We start from the raw sequence: 20,558 nt of genomic DNA on the forward strand, positions 1-20,558 counted from the left end.
AAGGCTCAATAATTACAAATAGCGCTCTGCTTTCTTAATGAGAAAGAGTGCTATTCCTCACAATTTACCATGGATACAGGCTACACCCTTAGAACCACAGAAACTTTAACTCTTAAGTAAATTATTGGCCAAGTAGCTTTTCCAACTGATGTAAAAAACAAGCATATTAAAGTGCCATCCTTACCTAGTTTGGAAGGATCACAGTCAGCTGAAATTTGAATCAATAATTTCTCCATATGATGGAAGTTTGGAAATTCTTCAGGAATGACTGAAAAAACATTTATGTTGCCCTTCAGATCCACTGACAGTTCTTTCAGGCACAGGAACTTATCCAGATTAGGAAAGATTTGGTCTGGAAAACAGCACACAGTTTCCCATTATTAATCTAAAGAGTTCTGAATGGACATTTTAAAACTGTCATGTTGATTCATCCAGCTATTTTCACATGCAAACCTTCCACATACCATAAAACATTTTTTTTTACAGAGTACACATATGGAGATATTGCTGTTTGCAGCATTTACTGGTTACGTACTGTGTGGGAAGCCCTGTGCTACTCTTTAGACTCACAGAAATATAGCATTTCGGCCAGGCGTGGTGGCTCACGCCTGTAATCCCAGCACTTTCGGAGGCTGAGGTGGGCAGGTGATGAAGTCAGGAGTTCGAGACCAGTCTGGCCAACATAGTGAAATCCTGTCTCTACTAAAAATACAAAAAAAAAATTAGCTGGGTGTGGTGGTGTGCATCTGTAATCCCAGCTACTCAGGAGGCTGAGGCAGAAGAATTCACGTAAACCTGGGAGACGGAGGTTGCAATATCTAGACAATAGGCAAATTCATAGAGACAGAAAACAGAAGAGAAGTTATCAGGGGCTGGTGGGAGGGAAGATTTTTTAATTTTTATTATTATTATTTTTTGAGATGGAGCCTCACTAGGTAGCCCAAGCTGGAGTGCAGTGGCGTGATCTGGGCTCACTGCAACCTCCGCCTCCCAGGCTTGAGTGATTCTCATGCCTCAGCCTCCGAGTAGCTGGAACTACAGGTACATGCCACCACGCCAAGCTAATTTTTTGTATTTTAGTAGAGACGTGGTCTCTAACTCCTGAGCTCAGGTGATCCACCCTCCTCAACCTCCCAAAGTGCTGGGATTACAGGCGTGAGCCACCGCACCCGGCCCGGAGATTTATTGTTTAATGGGTAGAGTGTGGGATGATGAAAAGGTTCTGGAGATGGATAGTGGTGATGGTTGTACAACATAGTGAATGCACTTAATGCCACCAAGGTGTACACTTAAAATGATTAAAATGTAAGTTTTGTTACATGTATTTTACCATAAGAAAAAAGTACTTGAAAAAAGATGAAAAATTTTCTAAATTTGGTAAATGTCAACCCAAGAAAGTTCAGTGTACCTCAAGCAAGATATATAAAAAGCAAAGCACACCTAGGCAGGTAACAGTCAAACTGCTTAAGACCAAAGCAATACTAGCAACAATTAGAAAATGAAAAAATATTTTTAATGACATTTACAATACATTCAAAAGATATGAGTATCTAGGAATAAATTTAATGAAAGATGGGTAGAGTCTACACTGAAAACTATCAAATAGTGCTTAGAGGAGTTAAGACACAAATAGGTGAAGATCTTATTTCCCATTAATTTATTTATGTCCCAGGGACTATAGGTCTTTCTTCCTTTAGGCAGCTAGGGTGAAGGTAATTTCTAAGCATCATCTCACATATAGTTAATTCTTTTAGTAATAACAAATAATTCATGTCTTTATTAAGAGCCTTCAATAATTTATTTATTTTTGAGACAGTCTCGCTCTGTCGCCCAGGCTGGAGTGCAGTGACACAATCTCGGCTCACTGCAAGCTTCGCCTCCCGGGTTCACGCCATTCTCCTGCCTCAGCCTCCCGAGTAGCTGGGACTACAGGTGCCCACCACCACGCCCGGCTAATGTTTTTGTATTTTTAGTAGAGACAGGGTTTCACTGTGTTATCCAGGGTGGTCTCGATCTCCTAACTTGTGATCCGCCCGCCTCGGCCTCCCAAAGTGCTGGGATTATAGGCATGAGCCACGGCGCCCGGCCCCTTCAATAATTTAATGTAAATATTTTATTCATTTTATCTAAGTTATTTGAAAACCATTCAATTATTCAGGGACTTTTCACTAATTCATGCTACTGTCAAAAAAACATTAGTGAAGGTTTATTTTATATCTATTCTGTCAATGAGCATTCATGCTTTCATGGCCTCAGAAGTTTTCAACCACTTAAAGTAAGAAAAAGAAATTACACATCAGAATAGTCATCCAAAATATATACAGGTATACCTTGTGACTGGATTGTCCCTGAGATTTCAAGAGATTCCAGGGAAGGCAGGGTGAGAAGCAGTTCCTCTTCGGCTGCGCTGAGTTCCAATTTGCTTATGGAGCACTTGGTGACAGAGGCCTTAGACAGCTCAAGAGCTGGGCGGATGCTTTCAATAAAGCCTCCGCTGTGGTTTAAATGGAGTTCGATGCGCTGTGAAGCTGAGAAAACTGTCATTAGAATCTCGAGCATCTCCTGGTCTACAGCATCAATATTATTCACATGGACTTCCAGACAAGGAATCTTGTACTGCTTTGGAGAAAGTTTCCAATAGCCAGTACTAAGGTCTGGTGGTGCTGTGCGCTGGATAGCCATATAGCTCTTTACGTTATCCTCTTTTTCAGCTAAATTTTGCTCCCATTCATTCATAGGTTCAAAGGCAGAAGCATAGTCCTGATCTATAGTTGGTGCCTGTGATTTGTCCAAACATGCTTCCAGGACTGAAAAATCGAATCTGGGTGATGTCTTCTTGCCATTTATCGAGACGTGGATGCTCCTCAGCAATGACAAGCTTTCTGGGTGGTCGAAAAAGTACTGTAAGTTAAGTACTTTCAAAGTCAGTGTTCTCTCTTGAAGGAATTGCAAAACAAATGGAGAACACGCAGCAACAGTGTTGCTTTGATAAGCAATTTGCAGGGCAAGAACCAGTAAATATTCTGAAACCATTGAAAAGTAAGCTTGTGGACAAATTTGCCACAATCCCCTAATTAACTGCATCTTCAGTGAAATTTCTGGCTGGTGCTTTAAGTAGTCATCATTTTCAGATATATTCTCCAATGACTCTTTTTTATCCACTAAATGGAGCAAATGAGACACAATTTTGGGCCCTGCTTTTGTTGAAGGGAGGCTGGAGACATAGTTCAAAAAATTGTTGTAGGCGCTTACAGTCATCATGGGTGAGTTGATTTGTGTCAAATAATACAGTCCCAAATCTTGATGTTCCTGCCTATCTGAATCCAGGAGTTCTATCAGCCTCATCCCCGCAAGAAATTCTTGGAAGGCAGGACTTAAAAACTGGTAGGATGGTCTTAGTCTCTGGGCTGTAAATTTGCTCATCAAGCACATGGTTAGATCTTCATCTTCATCAACCCCTGCTTCTGTGAGATCATCATCATTAAACTCAAAGCAACATGAAAAAAACCCTTTCAAGGCCAGCTCACCACAGGAGGATACAGTTGCTTTGAGAAGTTCAGCTGCCACTTTGTTCCTTAAGAAAAGGTGTTCCATATAGGATTTGAAAACAGCCACATCATAAAAGGATGGGTCAAAAGGATACTGAAACCAATGAGCGCAGACTGCCGCCACAAAGACAGGAGTTTTCTGAATCTTCTGCAAACTTTCGTTCTTTCTAAAGTAAATCATAAACTTTTGCAGACGAGTCATATTATGTGAAAAGAGTTTCCGTAATATAAAGATAGTATTATAAAAGGGAAATGCTTTGATCTCTAGAATCGTCTCTAGGTATCGGCGGATGTCCCTGGCCCTGTCTGTACGGACAGCAATCAACAGGCAGGTCCGTGACAAGTGGTTTTTTTGAATCAGTTTTCCTATGACTTGAGGGACTGAACATATTTCTTTGTAGTCATCTAAAAGGAATAAGACCTGATTCTTCAACTGCTGGAGGATGTTTCTCATGCACATTTCAGTAACAGATACTTCTTTCTCTAGGAGTTGGTCACAGATGATACTGACCAGCCCCTGATCTGGTCTGGTGGAACTAAGGGAGAGGTAGAAAACCAGCTGGAACCTGTTTAACAGGGGACAGCATCCAGACGCCCACAGAAAAGCTATTTTCTTCAGGAGAACCGTCTTTCCACTTCCAGCTTCACCCTCCACACACATGACAGAGTTCAAGCTGGCAAAAACCTCAGGCAGCACCAGGGGCTCCTGCACAGGTTTGCTGATGTGTTTTGAAGCCATGGACAAATCACAGCCCAGCAAGTGGTCCGTGGCCAGATCGGAAGAGATATCAAGCAAAGACATGTGGCGGAAACTGGTGCTGGTATAAGCTGCTCTCAGCTGCTCATTCAGATTCTTCGCCTCTTGAAACCACTGGGCTTCACCCTGTGCCACTTCTGTAGAGAAAAGAAAGGGGAAACAACGGGGATACATAGTCACATCTCCCTCAGTCTCAACACCATGCCCTTTTCACTCCATAATTCTGCCTGTCTACTACAAATGTGTTAGGACTTTCCATAGCCATCCACGATTCCCACATTGCAATCATCTCATAGGTTTTGGCACAAAATCAGAATGTGGGAAGCACGTGTCCAAAGTGCCCCACTTGAAACAGGGACCTAGACATAATGTGTGCTTATCATAAGCACCATGGTATCCTATAGTTTCCCATTTAAAACATCTCAGGAAAGAGGCCAGGCAAAGTGACTCAGCACTTTGGGAGGCCGAGGCAGGTGAATTGCTTGAGCCTAGGAGTTCAAGACCAGCCTGGCCAACATGGCAAAACCCTGTCTCTACAAAAAATACAAAAATTAGCCAGGTGTGGTGGCACATGCTTATGGTCCCAGCTACTGGGGAGGCTGAGATGGGAGGATCACTTGAGCCTGGGAGGTCGAGGCTGCGGTGAGCCGTGATCTTGCCATTGCATTCCAGCCTGGGTGACAAAGACCCTGTCTCAAATAAAATAAAATAAAATTAATAAAAATAAAAATCTCAGGAAAGAAGCTTGCTGATTGGTGCTTCTAAGGACTGGTTTGCTTGTACCTGAGACACGTTGCCTACTATCAGTTTGGTCCTGCCTGCACTCTGGAGAAGCCACAAGAACCTTGACTTTTGCTCATACACGACACTGTTGCAAATGCTGTTCCTCTTTGGAAGCTCTTTGAACAATTATAAATACTCTTTTTTTGCAACTGCCCTGTATACAAACATATTTACACATACATATAATCCTACATGCTACTTCAAAGTTCTTACCTGGCACTATAGGATCAACTGCTATTGAATCTTCAAGATGGCTTTCACTTGTGGTTTCCTTTGGAAAATAAAATCCTTTCTTAAATCAAAATTTATATAGGAGGGTGGTGCATCATGTTATAATCACTGGGGACTAAACATCTTCTAAACACAGCCCACCCTCAAATATTTATGCTGACTGAAGGGAAGGGTGCTCCAAATATAAAGCAATTAATAATCTGCAAACATCTGCAAGAGTGTGTGTTCCTCAGTAGTTCATATATGATACAATCCATAGATGAATACTATTCAAGCAATGAGAATCATAGTGTCTAGAGCAAGAAGGATCCTCAAAAGTCATTAGGTGTACCCTCTGTCCTTGGTTAACCACATTTTCAATATTACACATCTGGGATTTAGAAAGGTTATGTTTCTTCCTTAAAAAATAAGCTATTGGCCGGGCGCGGTGGCTCAAGCCTGTAATCCCAGCACTTTGGGAGGCCGAGGCGGGCGGATCACAAGGTCAGGAGATCGAGACCACAGTGAAACCCCGTCTCTACTAAAAATACAAAAATTAGCCGGGCGACGTGGCGGGCGCCTGTAGTCCCAGCTACTCAGGAGGCTGAGGCAGGAGAATGGCGGGAACCCGGGAGGCGGAGCTTGCAGTGAGCCGAGATCGCGCCACTGCACTCCAGCCTGGGCAACAGCGTGAGACTCCGTCTCAACAAAAAAAAAAAATAAATAAAATAAGCTATTTCTGGCCGGGCGCGGTAGCTCAAGCCTGTAATCCCAGCACTTTGGGAGGCCGAGATGGGTGGATCATGAGGTCAGGAGATCGAGACCATCCTGGCTAACACAGTGAAACTCCGTCTCTACTAAAAAATACAAAAAACTAGCTGGGCGAGGTGGCAGGCGCCTGTAGTCCCAGCTACTCGGGAGGCTGAGGCAGGAGAATGGCGTAAACCCGGGAGGCGGAGCTTGCAGTGAGCTGAGATCCAGCCACTGCACTCCAGCCTGGGCAACAGAGTGAGACTCCATCTCCAAAAAAAAAAAAAAAAAAGCTATTTCTATATCCCTAAACTTTTTTCTTTAGTACCATTTTTCAATTCACATAAAAAATGAATCAAGTGAATAGCAAGTGGGTTTGTGTGTGTGGGGTGGGGGGATGACAAACATAACATACCTAACACACAGCCTCAAAATAAGGTGGTATGTGTGTGCATTACATTAGTAGTGGCCTATATTCCAGAAAACTATGTAGGATTTCTCAGCTTAAAGTGGTCAGCCTATTACCTGGGTTTATGATTTTCTTGGGCACTTGCTTTTGTTAAAGTAACATCTTCTCAACCCCTAAAAAGGCCAAGTAGCAAATCCAGCCTTATTGCCCTCCAAATGAAGATCCAGAGATGATTCATTTAGTCTGGATGCTAATCAACAAAGTCTAAGAGAGTCTAGGCCTTAAAGTAGAAGAGACTGACTATACATTTCACGAAGCTAGGTATTGTGCCTGACTGGCTTATTGTGATTTCCCCAATCTGTACCTAGAACATAATAGGTGTTTAGTAGATTTTTGTAGAATTTATTAACTTATTTATGATGAGACATTCCTGTTCAAAACAGTTTTCAATTACATGATCATGTGCTACTAAAACAGACAAGATGGTGGTGATCATTACCGGTAATTCACAGACTTCACCAGGGCTCTGAAGGTCTGGAATCACTTCCACAGAGGACTTCATATTTTGGAGAAATGGACAACTACGTGTAAAAGTTAAAAGTTATAAAAATAGTTGTATGCATTTAAGTATTTGTGTCAGATTTTTTTGTTGTTTTGTTTTGTTTTGTCAGAGAGAGGGTCTCACTATGTTGCCCAGGCTGTTCTGGTTTCCAACTTCTGGCCTTGAGCAATCCTCCTCCTCAGGCATCCCAAAGTGCTGGGATTATAGGTGTGAGCCACCACGTCTGGCCTTGTATTTAGGTTTTTAAAAACACTATTAGAGTGTTAGTGACAAGAATTAAGTACAAAACTATTATTTCCAGTGATTTCTCTGTCAGTGTCATCAGGTAAGGCATTTAGGTTGTGGCACTCTGCAAGAGAAACATAAATGGTTTATGAAGTAATGGTAAAGATATCAAGGGAATTTGGTGGAATGAGTGCATATTTAACACTTTTCCATGCAACCAACAAAAATGAACTTAAAGAATCAAAAATAGAAAAAAAAACACAACTATGAATTCTGGAACAAAAAAACCACATTAGTGGAAAAACTGGTGAAATCCAAATAAAATCTGGATTTTAGTAAATAGTAATGTACAGTATATGAATTGGTACATTGATGATTTTGACAAATATGTCATGCTAGTGTAAGATGTTAGCATTAGGGTAAATTGGGTATGGCAATATATAGGAACTCTTTGTATTACTTTGCACTTTTTCTGTAAATCTAAATAATTTCAAATAAAAATGTATTTAAAAAAAAAAAAAAAAAAACTCTGTGAGTGAGGTGGTTCATGCCTGTAATCCCAGCACTTTGGGAGGCCAAGGCGGGCAGATCACTTGAGGCCTCAAGTTTGAGACCAGCCTGGCCAACATGGCAAAACCCTGTCTCTATTAAAAAGAAAATTCAAAAATTAACCCGTTCAAGTGATTCTTGTGCCCCAACCTCCCAAGTAGCTAGGACTACAGGCTTGAACCCGGGAGGCGGAGGTTACAGTGAGCCGAGATTGTGCCACTGCACTCCAGTCTGGGTGATGGAGTGAGACTCTGTCTCAAAACAAAACAAAACAAAACAAAAAAACAAACAAGGCCGGGCATAGTGGCTCATGCCTGTAATCCCAGCACTTTGGGAGGCTGAGGCGGGTGGATCACTTGAAGTCAGGAGTTTGAGACCAGCCTGACCAACATGGTGAAATCTCATCTCTACTAAAAATACAAAAATTAGCCAGGCGTCGTAGTGGATGCCTGTAATCCCAGCGACTTGGGAAGCTGAGGCAGGAGAACTGCTTGAACCCAGGAGGCAGAAGTTAAAGTAAGCCAAGATTGCGCTATTGCACTCCGGTCTGGGCAACAGGAGCGAAACTCTGTCTCAAAAACAAACAAACAAACAAACAGAAAAAAACCAACCAACCACAAACTACTCCATTGCCAGGTGCAATGGCTCATGCCTGTAATCCCAGCACTTGGGGAAGCCGAAGTAGGAGGATCGCTTGAGGCCAGAAGTTCAAGACCAGACCAACCTGTGCAACATAGAGAGATCTCCTCTAAAAATTAGCTAGCGGGGTGGCATGTATGTATAGTCCCAGCTACTTGGGGGGCTGAGGCAAGAAGATCGCTTGAGGCCAGGAGGCTGAGGCTACAGTGAGCCGTGACTGCATCACTGCACTCCAGCCTGGGTGACAGAGGAAGACCCTGTCTTAAACAAACAAAAAATTAAAAAAGAAATTCTCCATCAGTATCAAAAGAATGGCCACAAACATACTCTCTAAAAACTATTTGCCAATCTCGTGAAACTAGGATGCAAATACCCTCTAAACTCAGGTTTGATGTGTGCTTAAAGAACAAGAGAGAGGCCGAGACGGGCGGATCACGAGGTCAGGAGATCGAGACCATCCTGGCTAACACGGTGAAACTCCGTCTCTATTAAGAAATACAAAAAAAAAAAACTAGCCGGGCGAGGTGGCAGGCGCCTGTAGTCCCAGCTACTCGGGAGGCTGAGGCCGGAGAATGGCGTGAACCCGGGAGGCTTGCAGTGAGCTGAGATCCGGCCACTGCACTCCAGCCTGGGTGACAGAGCGAGACTCCGTCTCAAAAAAAAAAAAAAAAAAAAAAAAAAAAAAAAAAAAAAAGAACAAGAGAGAAAGTTTAAAAAGATCCCTAGTTGCAGTTATTAAAATGGACAGATGAGTAAGTTAGTGGCCCATTCCATGCTGCAGAATCACAGGAGAGCAGGAATAAAGCAAAGAGATACTTTTTTTTTTTTTTTTTGAGACAAGATCTCGCTCTGTTGCCCAGGTTTGAGGCTAGTGGCACGATCAAGGATCAATGTAGCCTCCAACTCCCAGGCTCAAGTGATCCTCCCACCTCAGCCTCCGAAGTAACTGGGACTACAGGCACGTGCCACCATGCCAGGCTAATTCTTTTTTTTTTGTAGAGACAGGGTCTAACTATGTTGCTTAGGGTGGCCTGGAACTCCTGGGCTCGAGGTATCCTCCCACCTCAGTTTCCCAAAGTGCTGGGATTACAGGCGTGAGCCACTGCATCTGGCCCAGATATTTCATTTGTATTGCCTTCAAGTGACTTGGCGATGAGTCCAGAAATAGAAGCATAGCTTCAGGAAAACAACAAGTAGAACTTTTAGTGTTTCTATCCAAAGTCAGCCACGTAGAGGCAAATAAAAACAGACCCACAGGGGAGGGGTGAAGTGTCTTACAAAAGAAAAAAATATATTTTAATAGGCCCATCAAGGAAAATAACCATGAAGGAAGGTAAAATATAAACTTACTCATACAAACAAATGCCAAATAAAGTTAGTTGCCAGCACAACTGCACTACAAAAAATGTGAAAGGGACCGGGCGCAGTGGCTCACCCCTGTAATCCCAGCACTTTGGGAAGCTGAGGCAGGCAGATCATGAGGTCAGGAGTTCAAGACCAGCCTGGCCAACATGGTGAAACTCTATCTCTACTAAAAATACAACAATTAGCCTGGCATGGTGGTGGGCACCTGTAATCTCAGCTACTCAGGAGGCTAAGGCAGGAGAATCACTTGAACCTGGGAGGCAGAGGTTGCAGTGAGCCAAGATTGCGGCACTGCACTCCAGCCTGGGAGACAGAACAAGACTCCATTTCAAAAAAAAAAAAAAAGAAGTGAAAGGAAGCACATCAGTTAAAAGGAAAATGATAGCAGATGGAAATTTGGTTCTACTCAAAGGAATGAATAGTACAGGAATGATAACTAACAGGGTAAAAATGGAAGACATTTTCCATTGTAAAAATGTACTTAAATTGTTTAAAGCAAAGATATAACATTATATTGTAATATTTATTAAAGTACATGGAAATGAAATGTATGACAAAAGCACAGAGGATGAGAGGGGAGAAATGAAAATATACTATTGTATGGTTCATACATTTTATGTCAAGCTTATATATTTTTTTGACACAGAGTCTCACTGTGTTACCCAGGCTGGAGTGCAGTGGCACGATCTCAGCTTGCTGCAGCCTCTGCTTCCCGGGTTCAAGCAATTCTTGTGCCTCGGTCTCCCGAGTAGCTGGGATTACAGGTGTGCGCCACCACACTGAGCCAATACTTTTGTATTTTTAGTACAGACAGGGTTTCACCATGTTGCCCAGGTTGCTCTGGAACTCCTGACCTCAAGTGATCTGCCTGCCTCAGCCTCCCAGATTACCAGGATTACAGGCATAAGCCACTGTGCCCGGCTGTTATAATATTTTTTGAAGATGACTGTGATATGTTAAATAGGCATATGGTAAACTCTACAGCAAGTAGTAAAAAGGTAAAATAAGGATGAATAGCTAATAAGCTGACAGAAATAAGATGGACTACTAAAAAAATACTCAAGGAGGGGGTAGAAAAAAGAAAAAAAAAAACCCTAAACCCTAGAAAGTCAGGAAAAGAAAAACAAAGGAGTGATGAAATAAATAGAAAGCAAATGGTAAAATGGTTTAAATCCAACCATATTCATAATTGCATTAAATTTAAACATTCTAAATATTCCAGTTAGAAAGCAGTTATTGTCAGACTCTTAAAAAAGCAAGACCTGGCTGGATGTGGTGGCTCACACCTCCATCTCAAAAAAAAAAGCAAGACCTGCTGGGTTCGGTGGTTCACACGTGTAATCCCAGCACTCTGGGAAGACAAGGCAGGAGAACTGCTTGTGGCTAGGTGTTTGCGATCAGACTGGGCAACATAGTGAGACCTTGTCTCTACAAAAAAATGAACAACCTTAGCCAAGTATGCTGGCAAGTGCCCATAGTCCCAGCTACTCAGAAGCCTGAGGTGGGAGGATTGCTTGAGCCTGGGAGGTCCAGGCTGCAGTGAGTCAAGACTGCACCACTGTACCCAGCGCAGGCAACAGAGCGAGAATCTGTCTCATAAAAAAATAAAAAATAAAATAAAAGACCCCACCTGCGTTGTTGCCTGTAAGAAGTCACTTTAAGGCTGGGTGCAGTGGCTCATGCCTGTAATCTCAACACTTAGGATGGCAGAGGTGGGAGGACAGCTTGAGCCCAGGAGTTTGAGATCTGCCTAGGCAACATAGTGAGACCCCGTTACCCACAAAAAGGAAAAGGAAAAAACAAGAATTCACTTTAAATGTAGTCACAGATAGATTAAAAATAAAATGATCTAAAAGATGTAACATGAAAAAAACTAATAAAGGCCTAAAAAATACTATCAGGGATAAAGAGGGATATTTCTGTTTTTTAGAGACAAAGTTTTACTCTGTCACCCAGGCTGGAGTCCAGTGGCACAATCATAGCTCATTGCAACCTGTACTCCTGAGCTCAAGCGATTCTCCTGCCTCTGCCTCCCAGGTAGCTGGGACTACAGATGCATGCTACCACACCGTTTTAAAATGTTTTTTATAGAAATGGAGTCTAGCTGTGTTGCAAAGGCCAGTCTCAAACTCCTAGCCTTGTGCACTCCTCCTACCTCAGCCTCCCAAAGTTCTGGGATTATAGGTGTGAACTACCATGCCTGCTTGGGATATTTAATATATTCTCTGGAATATGAAAGACCAAAGGGCAAAAAAATTGCTAAGACACACTCTTGAAGAGAAAGAACAAGACTATTTTGCAGGAAAAGATGAAAATAAGCTCAATGGCCGGGCGCGGTGGCTCAAGCTTGTAATCCAGCACTTTGGGAGGCAAAGGCGGATGGATCATCTGAGGTTGGGAGTTCCAGACCAGCCTGACCAACACAGAGAAACCCCGTCCCTACTAAAAATACAAAATTAGCCGGGCGTGGTGGCACATGCCTGTAATCCCAGCTACCAGGGAGGCTGAGGCAGGAGAATCGCTTGAACCTGGGAGACGGAGGTTGCAGGGAGGTGGAGGTTGCAGTGAGCCGAGATGGTGCCATTGCATTCTAGCCTGGGTGACAGAGTGAAACTCTGTCTGGTGGAGGAGGAGGAGGAGGAAGAAGAAGAAGAAGGAGAAGAAGAAGAAGAAGGAGAAGGAGAAAGAGAAGGAGGAGAAGGAGGAGGAGAAGGAGGAGAAGGAGGAGGAGAAGGAGGAGGAGAGGAGAAGGAGGAGGAAAAGGAAGAGGAGGAGGAGAAGAAGAAGGAGGAGGAGGAGGAGAAGAAGAAGGAGGAGGAGGAGGAGAAGAAGGAAAAGGAGGAGGAGAAGATGAAGAGGAAGAGGATGAAGAAGAAGAAGAAGAGGAGGAGGAGGAAGAAGAAGAAAATAAGTTTAACATTATTAGTAATTACATTGACAAAAATTAAAATTTGGGCAATACCAAGTTAGTGAGGAAGCAAATCAATAGAAATGCATCTAGGCCAGTGGGAATGTAAATCAGTGCAACCACTTTGGAAAAAACTTTGCATTATCTAGTGGAGTTGAACATCCGCAAACTCTGTGACTCTGCAATTCTTTACTTTGTTATATATCCTAGAGAAACACACATGAGCACTGGGAAATATGTACAAGAATGTTCACAGGGCATTATTTGAATTTGCAACACTCTGAAAACAACACATGAGGTTAATCAACAGTAAAATAAATTATATATTCGTAACATAAAAACACTATTTACCAATGAAAACAAGGGAACTACAACTGTGTGGTACATATAAATATGGATGAAACTCAAAAACAGCGTGGAGTAAAACAAGCCAATTACAAGAAGAACCATGCAGTATGCTTCTTATTTGAACTTCAAGAATAGACAAAGCTAAATATGTTTAAGGATATATATGCAGTTGGTAAAACCACAAAGAGAAGCAAGGGAATAATTAACCAAAAACTGAGCATCATGTTTACCTCTGGATTGGAGGGACAAGGATATAATCAGAATTAGGGGGTGGTTGGCATGCAGAGTTGTTTTTTGTTTTTCTTTCTTTTTTTTTTTTTTGAGACGGAGTCTTGCTCTGTTGCCTGGGAGTGCAATGGCGCCATCTCAGCTCACTGCAACTTCCGCCTCCCAGGTTCAAGCCATTCTCCTGCCTCAGCCTCCCTAATAGCTGGGACTACAGGCACGCCCAGTTAATTTTTTCTATTTTTTAATAGAGATGGGGTTTCACCATGTTGCCCAGGCTGGTCTCGAACTGTTGAGCTCAGACAATCTGCCCACATCAGCCTCCCAAAGTGCTGAGATTATAGGCGTGAGCCACCGCACCTGGCCACGGGGGTCTTTTAAGGCATTGATAATGTAAAATTTCTTGACTTTAGTAGTAGGTTCATAGGTTGCTTTTTATCCATTCTTTAAAGCATACATAAAAATTTTAGGCACTCATTTGGAGACATACTGGTTTGCAGTTTTTTTAAAAGAGGCAAAGGAAGAGTAAAAATCCAAAAAGGAGTTGGCTGGGAGCAGTGGCTCATGCCTGTAATCCAAGTACTTTGGAAGGCTGAAGCAGAAGGATCATTTGGAGCCAGGAGTTTGAGACCAGCCTGGGCAACAAAGCAAGACTCCATCTCTACAAAAAAAAATAATTTAAAAAAATTAGCCAGGCATGGTGACACGTGCTTGTAGTCCTAGCCACTGGGGAGGCTGAGGATCACTTGAGCCCAGGAATTTGAGGCCACAGTGAGCTAGGATTGCACCACTGCACTTGCTCCAGCCTGGGTGACAGAGCCAAGACCCAGTCTCTTCAAAAATAAAAACACTAAAGGCCAGGTGTGGCGGCTCATACCTGTAATCCCAGCACTTTGGGAGGCTGAGGCAGGAGGATCACTTGAGGTCAGGAGTTCAAGACCAGCCTGACCAACATGGTGAAACCCTGTCTCTACTAAAAGTACAAAAAAGTAGCCAGGCGTGGTGGGAGGCACCTGTAGTCCCAGCTACTTGGGAGGCTGAGGCAGAAGAATCGCTTGAACCTGGGAGGCAGCGGTTGCAGTGAGCCAAGATCACGCCACTGCACTCCAGCCTGGGTGACAGAGCGAGACTCCATCTCAAAAACAACAACAACAACAAAACACTAAAATAATGATAATAATGATAGTATAAAAGGGAATTGATAGATTCCAGAGTAAGTTCTAAATAAAACTAGACTGCATCCTAGCTTATCCTTCCAAGAATTAAGTAGAATGTCTCCATTGTTCACAATAATTTATTACATACTAAGCCCAAATAAGAAAGAAAAATGAGGTTAACTGCTGCTGTCAAAACACCTTCAAGGTAATAAAATTAGATGGAAGTATTAATTTTATTTTATTTTTGTTTTTACCACTATACAAATGAGCAGGAAGCATTCATTTTAAAATCTGTATGTGTTCATATTCATTTCTAAGAAAAAAAAACTCTTACTAATTACATAGTGAAAACACAAATTTCTTCTTGCAATTAAACATTTCTAAAGAGTTTGATGGGTAAAAAAAATTAAGTTTAAAGATTCACAGAAAAGAAAAATTTTTTCATAAAATTTTAGAGCAGATATTTTTCTAAAAACTTCCAGCGCAGGAAAAAAAAAAAAAAAAAAAACGTTGTTGTTTGCAATCAAAGGATTGAGAATCAGAAAGGCATGGAACTTCTCAATAGCACATTAGGAGCTAGTGGAAATGTAGCAATGCTTCTACAATTTACAATTAAAATGATTTCCAACCTATAATTCTACACCTAGCTAAACTATCAAGTAAGTGTGAGAATACAGGAAAAACACATATACAGATAGATCTATATGTCTATATATGCATTATGTACAACTAAAAATGTGTATTTCTTACGCAGTCTTTTCCAGTGAACTCTGATGAAGTGTTCCACCAAAATGAGTGAGTGAACCAAGAAGAGGATGACATTAGATCCGGGAGATACAACAGAGGAGATAATCTCCAGGATGCCTGTGAAGAAAGATCCCTGGATCCCAGGATGATTATAGGACAAGTTGTTCATAATCCAGCAGGCCAGAAGATTTCCAGGGAAACTCATTCAAGAAGGTGAAAATTATGGATAACTGCTTCAAGATGAAAATGGGCCAAGCGCAGCGGCTCACGCCTGTAATTCCAGCACTTTGGGAGGTTGAGGTGGGTGGATCACCTGAGGTCAGGAGTTCCAGACTAGCCTGGCCAACATGGCAAAACCCCATCTCTATTAAAAATACAAAAATTAGCCAGGCATAGTGGTGCACGCCTGTAGTCCCAGCTACTTGGGATGCTGAGGCAGGGAGAATTGCTTGAACCTGGGAGGCAGAGGTTGCAGTGAGCCGAGATCATGCCACTGTACTCCAGCCTGGGTGACAGAACAAGACTCCATCTCAAAGAAAAAAAAAAAGACAAATATGATGATGACTCTTTCAGGAAATGAAAATGATGAGATATCTGGTAGGTCTGGATGACTTAAGAGGAGATTTAAACATTTGGGATAATTTAAAGATGAGCTGATGTTCGTCTTTATTTACTTAAATAAATGAAATGATTAATATGTGAATATTCTCTCAAGAAACAAAAATAAGCAATGTACATAAAAATTAAGCAGATGGCTATAATTTTTTTAAAAACAGAAAAGTTGATGAGAAATTGGAACCCTCATACATTGTTGGTGGGAATTTAAAATGGTGCAACACTGTGGAAAACAGTTTAGCAGTTCCTCAAAAAGTTAAAACAGGCCAGGTGTGGTGACTCACGCTTGTAATTCCAGCACTTTGAGAGGCCAAGGCGGGTGGATCACTTGAGGTCTGGAGTTTGAGACCAGCCTGGCCGACATGGTGAAACCCCATCTCTAATAAAAATACAAAAAATTAGCCGGGCGTGGTGGCAGGCACCTGTAATCCCAGCTACTCAGGAGGATGAGGCAGGAAAATCGCTTGAACCCAGGAGTCGGAGGTTGCAGTGAGCTGAGATGGCAGCACTGTACTCCAGCCTGGGTGACAGAGTGAGGCTCTGTCTGAAAAAAAAAAAAAAAAAGTTAAAACATAGAATTACTATATAGCTAGCAATTTCATTGTTAGGTGTATGCCCCAAAGAATTGAATATAGTTACATGCTCCAACAGATACCTGTACCCAAATGTTCCTATCGGTATTACTCATGGTAGCCAAAAGGTAGAAACAACCCAAATATCTGCAAATAGATGAATGGATAAATAAAATGTAGTGTATCCGTATGGAATATTACTTGGTCACAAAAGGAAGGAAGTACTGGCTGGGCGCGGTAAGCCTGTAATCCCAGCACTTTGGGAGGCCAAGACGGGCGGATCACGAGGTCAGGAGATCGAGACCATCCTGGCTAACACGGTGAAACCCCGTCTCCACTAAAAAATACAAAAAAATAACTGGGCGAGGTGGCGGGCGCCTGTCGTCCCAGCTACTCGGGAGGCTGAGGCAGGAGAATGGCGTAAACCCGGAAGGCGGAGCTTGCAGTGAGCCGAGATCCGGCCACTGCACTCCAGCCTGGGTGACAGAGCGAGGCTCCGTCTCAAAAAAAAAAAAAAGGAAGGAAGTATTTATACAAGCTACAACATGGATAAACCTCAAAACAATATGCCAAGTGAAAGATCCAAATGCAAAAGGTCAAACCGTATGCTTCCATATAGAGGAAATAGTCAGAACAAATAAATCCATAGACACCAATTAGGTTGGTGTATCCCAGGGGCTGGGCATGGAGTGGGGTAGAGAGATAAGGAGGGCTTGCTTAATGGATACAGAGTTTTCTCTGGGGGCGATGAAAGCTTTTTGAAACTAGATAGAAGGGGTGGTTGCACAACATTGTGAATGTACTATGATAAATGCCACAGAATAGTACACTCTAAAATAGTTTAATTGCGGTGCATGGTGGCTCACGCCTATAATCCCAGCACCTTGGGAAGCCAGGATGGGAAGATTGCTTGAGCCGGGAAGTTTGAGACCAGCCTGGGCAACACAGGGAGACCCTGTCTCTAAAAAAAAAAAAAAAAAAAAAAAAATTAGCTGCGTGTGGAGACTCGTGCCTGTATTCCCAGCTACCTGGGAGGCTGAGCGAGGAAGACTGCTTGAGCCAGAGAGGTCAAGGCTGCAGTGAGCCATGACTGCACCACTGCACTCCAACGTGGGCAAGAGAGAGACCCTGTCATGAAAAATAATAAATAAATAAATAAATAAATAAATAAATAAATAAATAAATAAATAAAATGGTTACTGTGTGAATTTTACCTCAGGAAAAAAAAAAAATAAGCAAACATACTAACAGGCCAGTTACTACTTCCTAAAGAAAATAAAGGAGGTACAGGAAAGGAAAATAAATAAAAATTTACCACAAGCTTCAGCTCTGCATAGCATTTACATAGTCATGATAATGTAAACATATAATGTGAAAATATGAATCTAACCAAAACTATGCCATAACAATAAAGAGGCGAAGGCTAGTACAGGAAGGGGGTCATGGAGCAAAGGGATGAAAGACATGAAGACTCATCCTTCATAGCCTGAATCAGAGGAGTAGATAAAGACTCAATCTAAAGATAAAATAAGGCAGGAAATGAGTGGGGGTGGGGAACCAAACTGTTGAAGTGCATCCAAAGTCGCAGATGGTTAACATTCATTCCACTCACTTGGGAAAACATCTGGTGTGATTGTCTAATGGGTCATCACCTTCCTGCCACTTCTCTAAACACCCGCCACAGGAAAAGCACTGCACGATGTCCTTTATACCTAAAAGTAAGGAAACTTGATCAGTGCCACTGGTGTGGGCATCTGTCCATTAACATGCCCACATGTTAATGTCCAATAACCACCAGACCTGTAATAGTGAAAGCCTAGTCAGTCTCCAGCTGGGTTTTGTGACAGTCAGAAGCTGGTTACCAGTGAGGCAATTTTCTGTATAAGACTCTGTCCACCAACGGGGTAACCAGCAAGTAGTTATTGAATGCTCCTACGCACCATGCACTTTGATGCGCACCATCCCTCTGCTCCATTCTCCTTTGATCAACCAACAGATTGGCAACCAGAATCTGGCATTGAAGCTCCATGAGGGGGCTGGCGCAGTGGCTCATGCCTGTAATCCCAGCACTTTGGGAGGCCAAGGCCAGCGGATCACCTGAGGTCAGGAGTCTGAGACCAGTCTGGCCAACATGGTGAAACCCTGTCTCTACTAAAAATACAAAAATTAGCTGGGCGTGGTGGCACATGCCTGTAATCCTAGCTACTCAGGAGGCTGAGGCAGGAGAATCGCTTGAACCCAGGAGACAGAGGTTGCAGTGAACTAAGATAGCGCCACTGCACTCCAGCCTGGGTGACAAGAGTGAAACTCCGTCTCAAAAAATAAGAATAAAAATAAGCTCCATGAGGGTAGAGGTTTTTGCTCACTAATGAATGACATGAACCTAGAAGAGTGCTTGGCACTCACGTGGCACTCAGTCAGTATTCGTTTAATGAATGAATCGGAAAGAATATATTTAGAGCTCAAGAAAAAAAAATCAGCAAATCTAGCAGCCCTTATGTAAGTGAATGCATGATGAATTAATTGCATCTTACCACATTATTGCCAGGTTTATTACACCAGAAATAGGATTAAGTCTCTTTGTGAAATTATATGTCTTTGGAAAGAAACTGGTATTTAGCTCTGCAAAAGGATCAAACTAGAAAAAGAGCATTTCTCATCTTCCTTCCACTCTGGGAAAGCTGGGGCAGAGGAAAGCCTCCCAGAAGTATGAGATCCTAAAGCTTGCAAGATCTGAAAAGGGTGAGAGATGATTAGGATTTGTGTGGAGAGGTGGAGGATTGGAAAGGAAGAGGGCGAGGACACTGGTCAGAGGGGTCTTGCGGAAGGCTGACAAGAGGCAGACACAGTAGAGTAGGGAGAAATGGCAAACACTCTTTCCAAAGGCTTAAGATGGTGAGGCAGTCAGATTTTTTTTTTCTCAATGGAATATGTCTGCTAGGTAGAGTGACAACTATATTCTCTTTCTCTGTATTGCTCTGTGATATTTGTGACAGTTACTTGATCTCTCAGTTAAAGATCTGCATTAACCTCCACTGTAACTTATGCATGTGTTTGGTCTGAGCAAGACCAGCAAAGTACCCAGGAACGTTTCCCTGATCATCGTGTATCTCAGGTAGAGATTTAGCTGAGAGGAACCAGCCCATCATTTGTGGACTGCAGAGGTGCTTCCTAATGACCAGCAGCTAAAGAGAAAATGTCACAATCTGGTGGAAGACGCTGCATGTTTAGGAATCATGAAAATGAATTCCCTGAGTTTCTCCTGCAGGCAGAATGTGGCAAAGATTGCTATCCATGTTCTTACTATCTCAAATCCTTCCATACTAATAGAAATTCCAATTTTCAGCTGGGCATATTGCCACCCAGGAAAAAGATTAGGTTTCCCAGCTCCTCTTATAGCTAGGTATGGTCATCTCCATCTGACTAAATTCTTTTTTTTTTTTTTTTTTTTTTTTGAGACGGAGTTTCACTCTTGTTGCCCAGGCTGGAGTGCAATGGCATGATCTCAACTCACTGCAACCTCCATCTCCCAGGTTCAAATGATTCTCCTGCCTCAGCCTCCCAAGTAGCTGGGATTACAGGCGCCCACCACCATGTCTGGCTAATTCTTTTTATTTTTAGTAGAGACGGAGTTTCACCATATTGGCCAGGCTGGTCTCGAACTCCTGACCTCAGGTGATCCACCCACCTCGGCCTCCCAAAGTGCTGGGATTACAGGTGTGAGCCACCATACCTGGCCCATCCAATTAAGTTCTGATTAAAGAAATATAAGCAGAAGTGTCCTGTGACAGTTTCTAGGAGCACCTTGTCAGGGGACAAGAGGTGAGGAGAGTAACGTGTAGAAAGAAAAGACACGATGATGATCACAAATAGAATACTTGTATTCATTGTTAGTCCAGACCTTAAGGTTTCAAATGTGAAGGTTTACCACCTAAGGGAGGAATAGAAAACTGGGAGAGGATTTATGATGCAGGAAAGAAAAGGGATCTGTGTCAGGTGCAGTGGCTCACACATGTAATCCCAGCATTTTGGGAGGCCAAGGCAGGAGGATTGCTTGAGCCCAGGAGGTTGAGGCTGCAGTGAGCCATGATCTCACCACTGCCCTCCAGCCTGGGTGACCATGTTTCTAAAAATAGAAAGAAAAGAAAAAGAATCTATAAGAAATGCTGAAGCGAGGCCTGGCGCGGTG

At 42.6% G+C, this 20,558-nt stretch overlaps 1 protein-coding gene across 3 annotated transcripts in view; it reads right to left on the reverse strand.

Moving 5' to 3' along the window:
* NAI (NLR family apoptosis inhibitory protein) overlaps positions 1-20,558 on the reverse strand; it is a 54,269-nt gene that overhangs the window by 12,127 nt on the left and 21,584 nt on the right. Inside the window, exons 7-11 of one of the 3 annotated variants that reach the window (XM_071098833.1) lie at positions 17,982-18,081; positions 6,957-7,038; positions 5,302-5,359; positions 2,331-4,442; positions 185-352 (exon numbers count right to left, since the gene is read on the reverse strand). In XM_071098833.1, the coding sequence (XP_070954934.1) occupies positions 185-352; positions 2,331-4,442; positions 5,302-5,359; positions 6,957-7,038; positions 17,982-18,081 (2,520 nt within the window). Of the gene's footprint in view, positions 1-184; positions 353-2,330; positions 4,443-5,301; positions 5,360-6,956; positions 7,039-15,185; positions 17,516-17,981; positions 18,082-20,558 lie in introns of those variants that run through there. The other 2 variants (XM_071098835.1, XM_071098834.1) reach the window with 2 other exon arrangements.

Source organism: Macaca nemestrina, chromosome 6 (genome assembly GCF_043159975.1).
Source record: "Macaca nemestrina isolate mMacNem1 chromosome 6, mMacNem.hap1, whole genome shotgun sequence".
Lineage (NCBI taxonomy): Eukaryota > Metazoa > Chordata > Mammalia > Primates > Cercopithecidae > Macaca > Macaca nemestrina.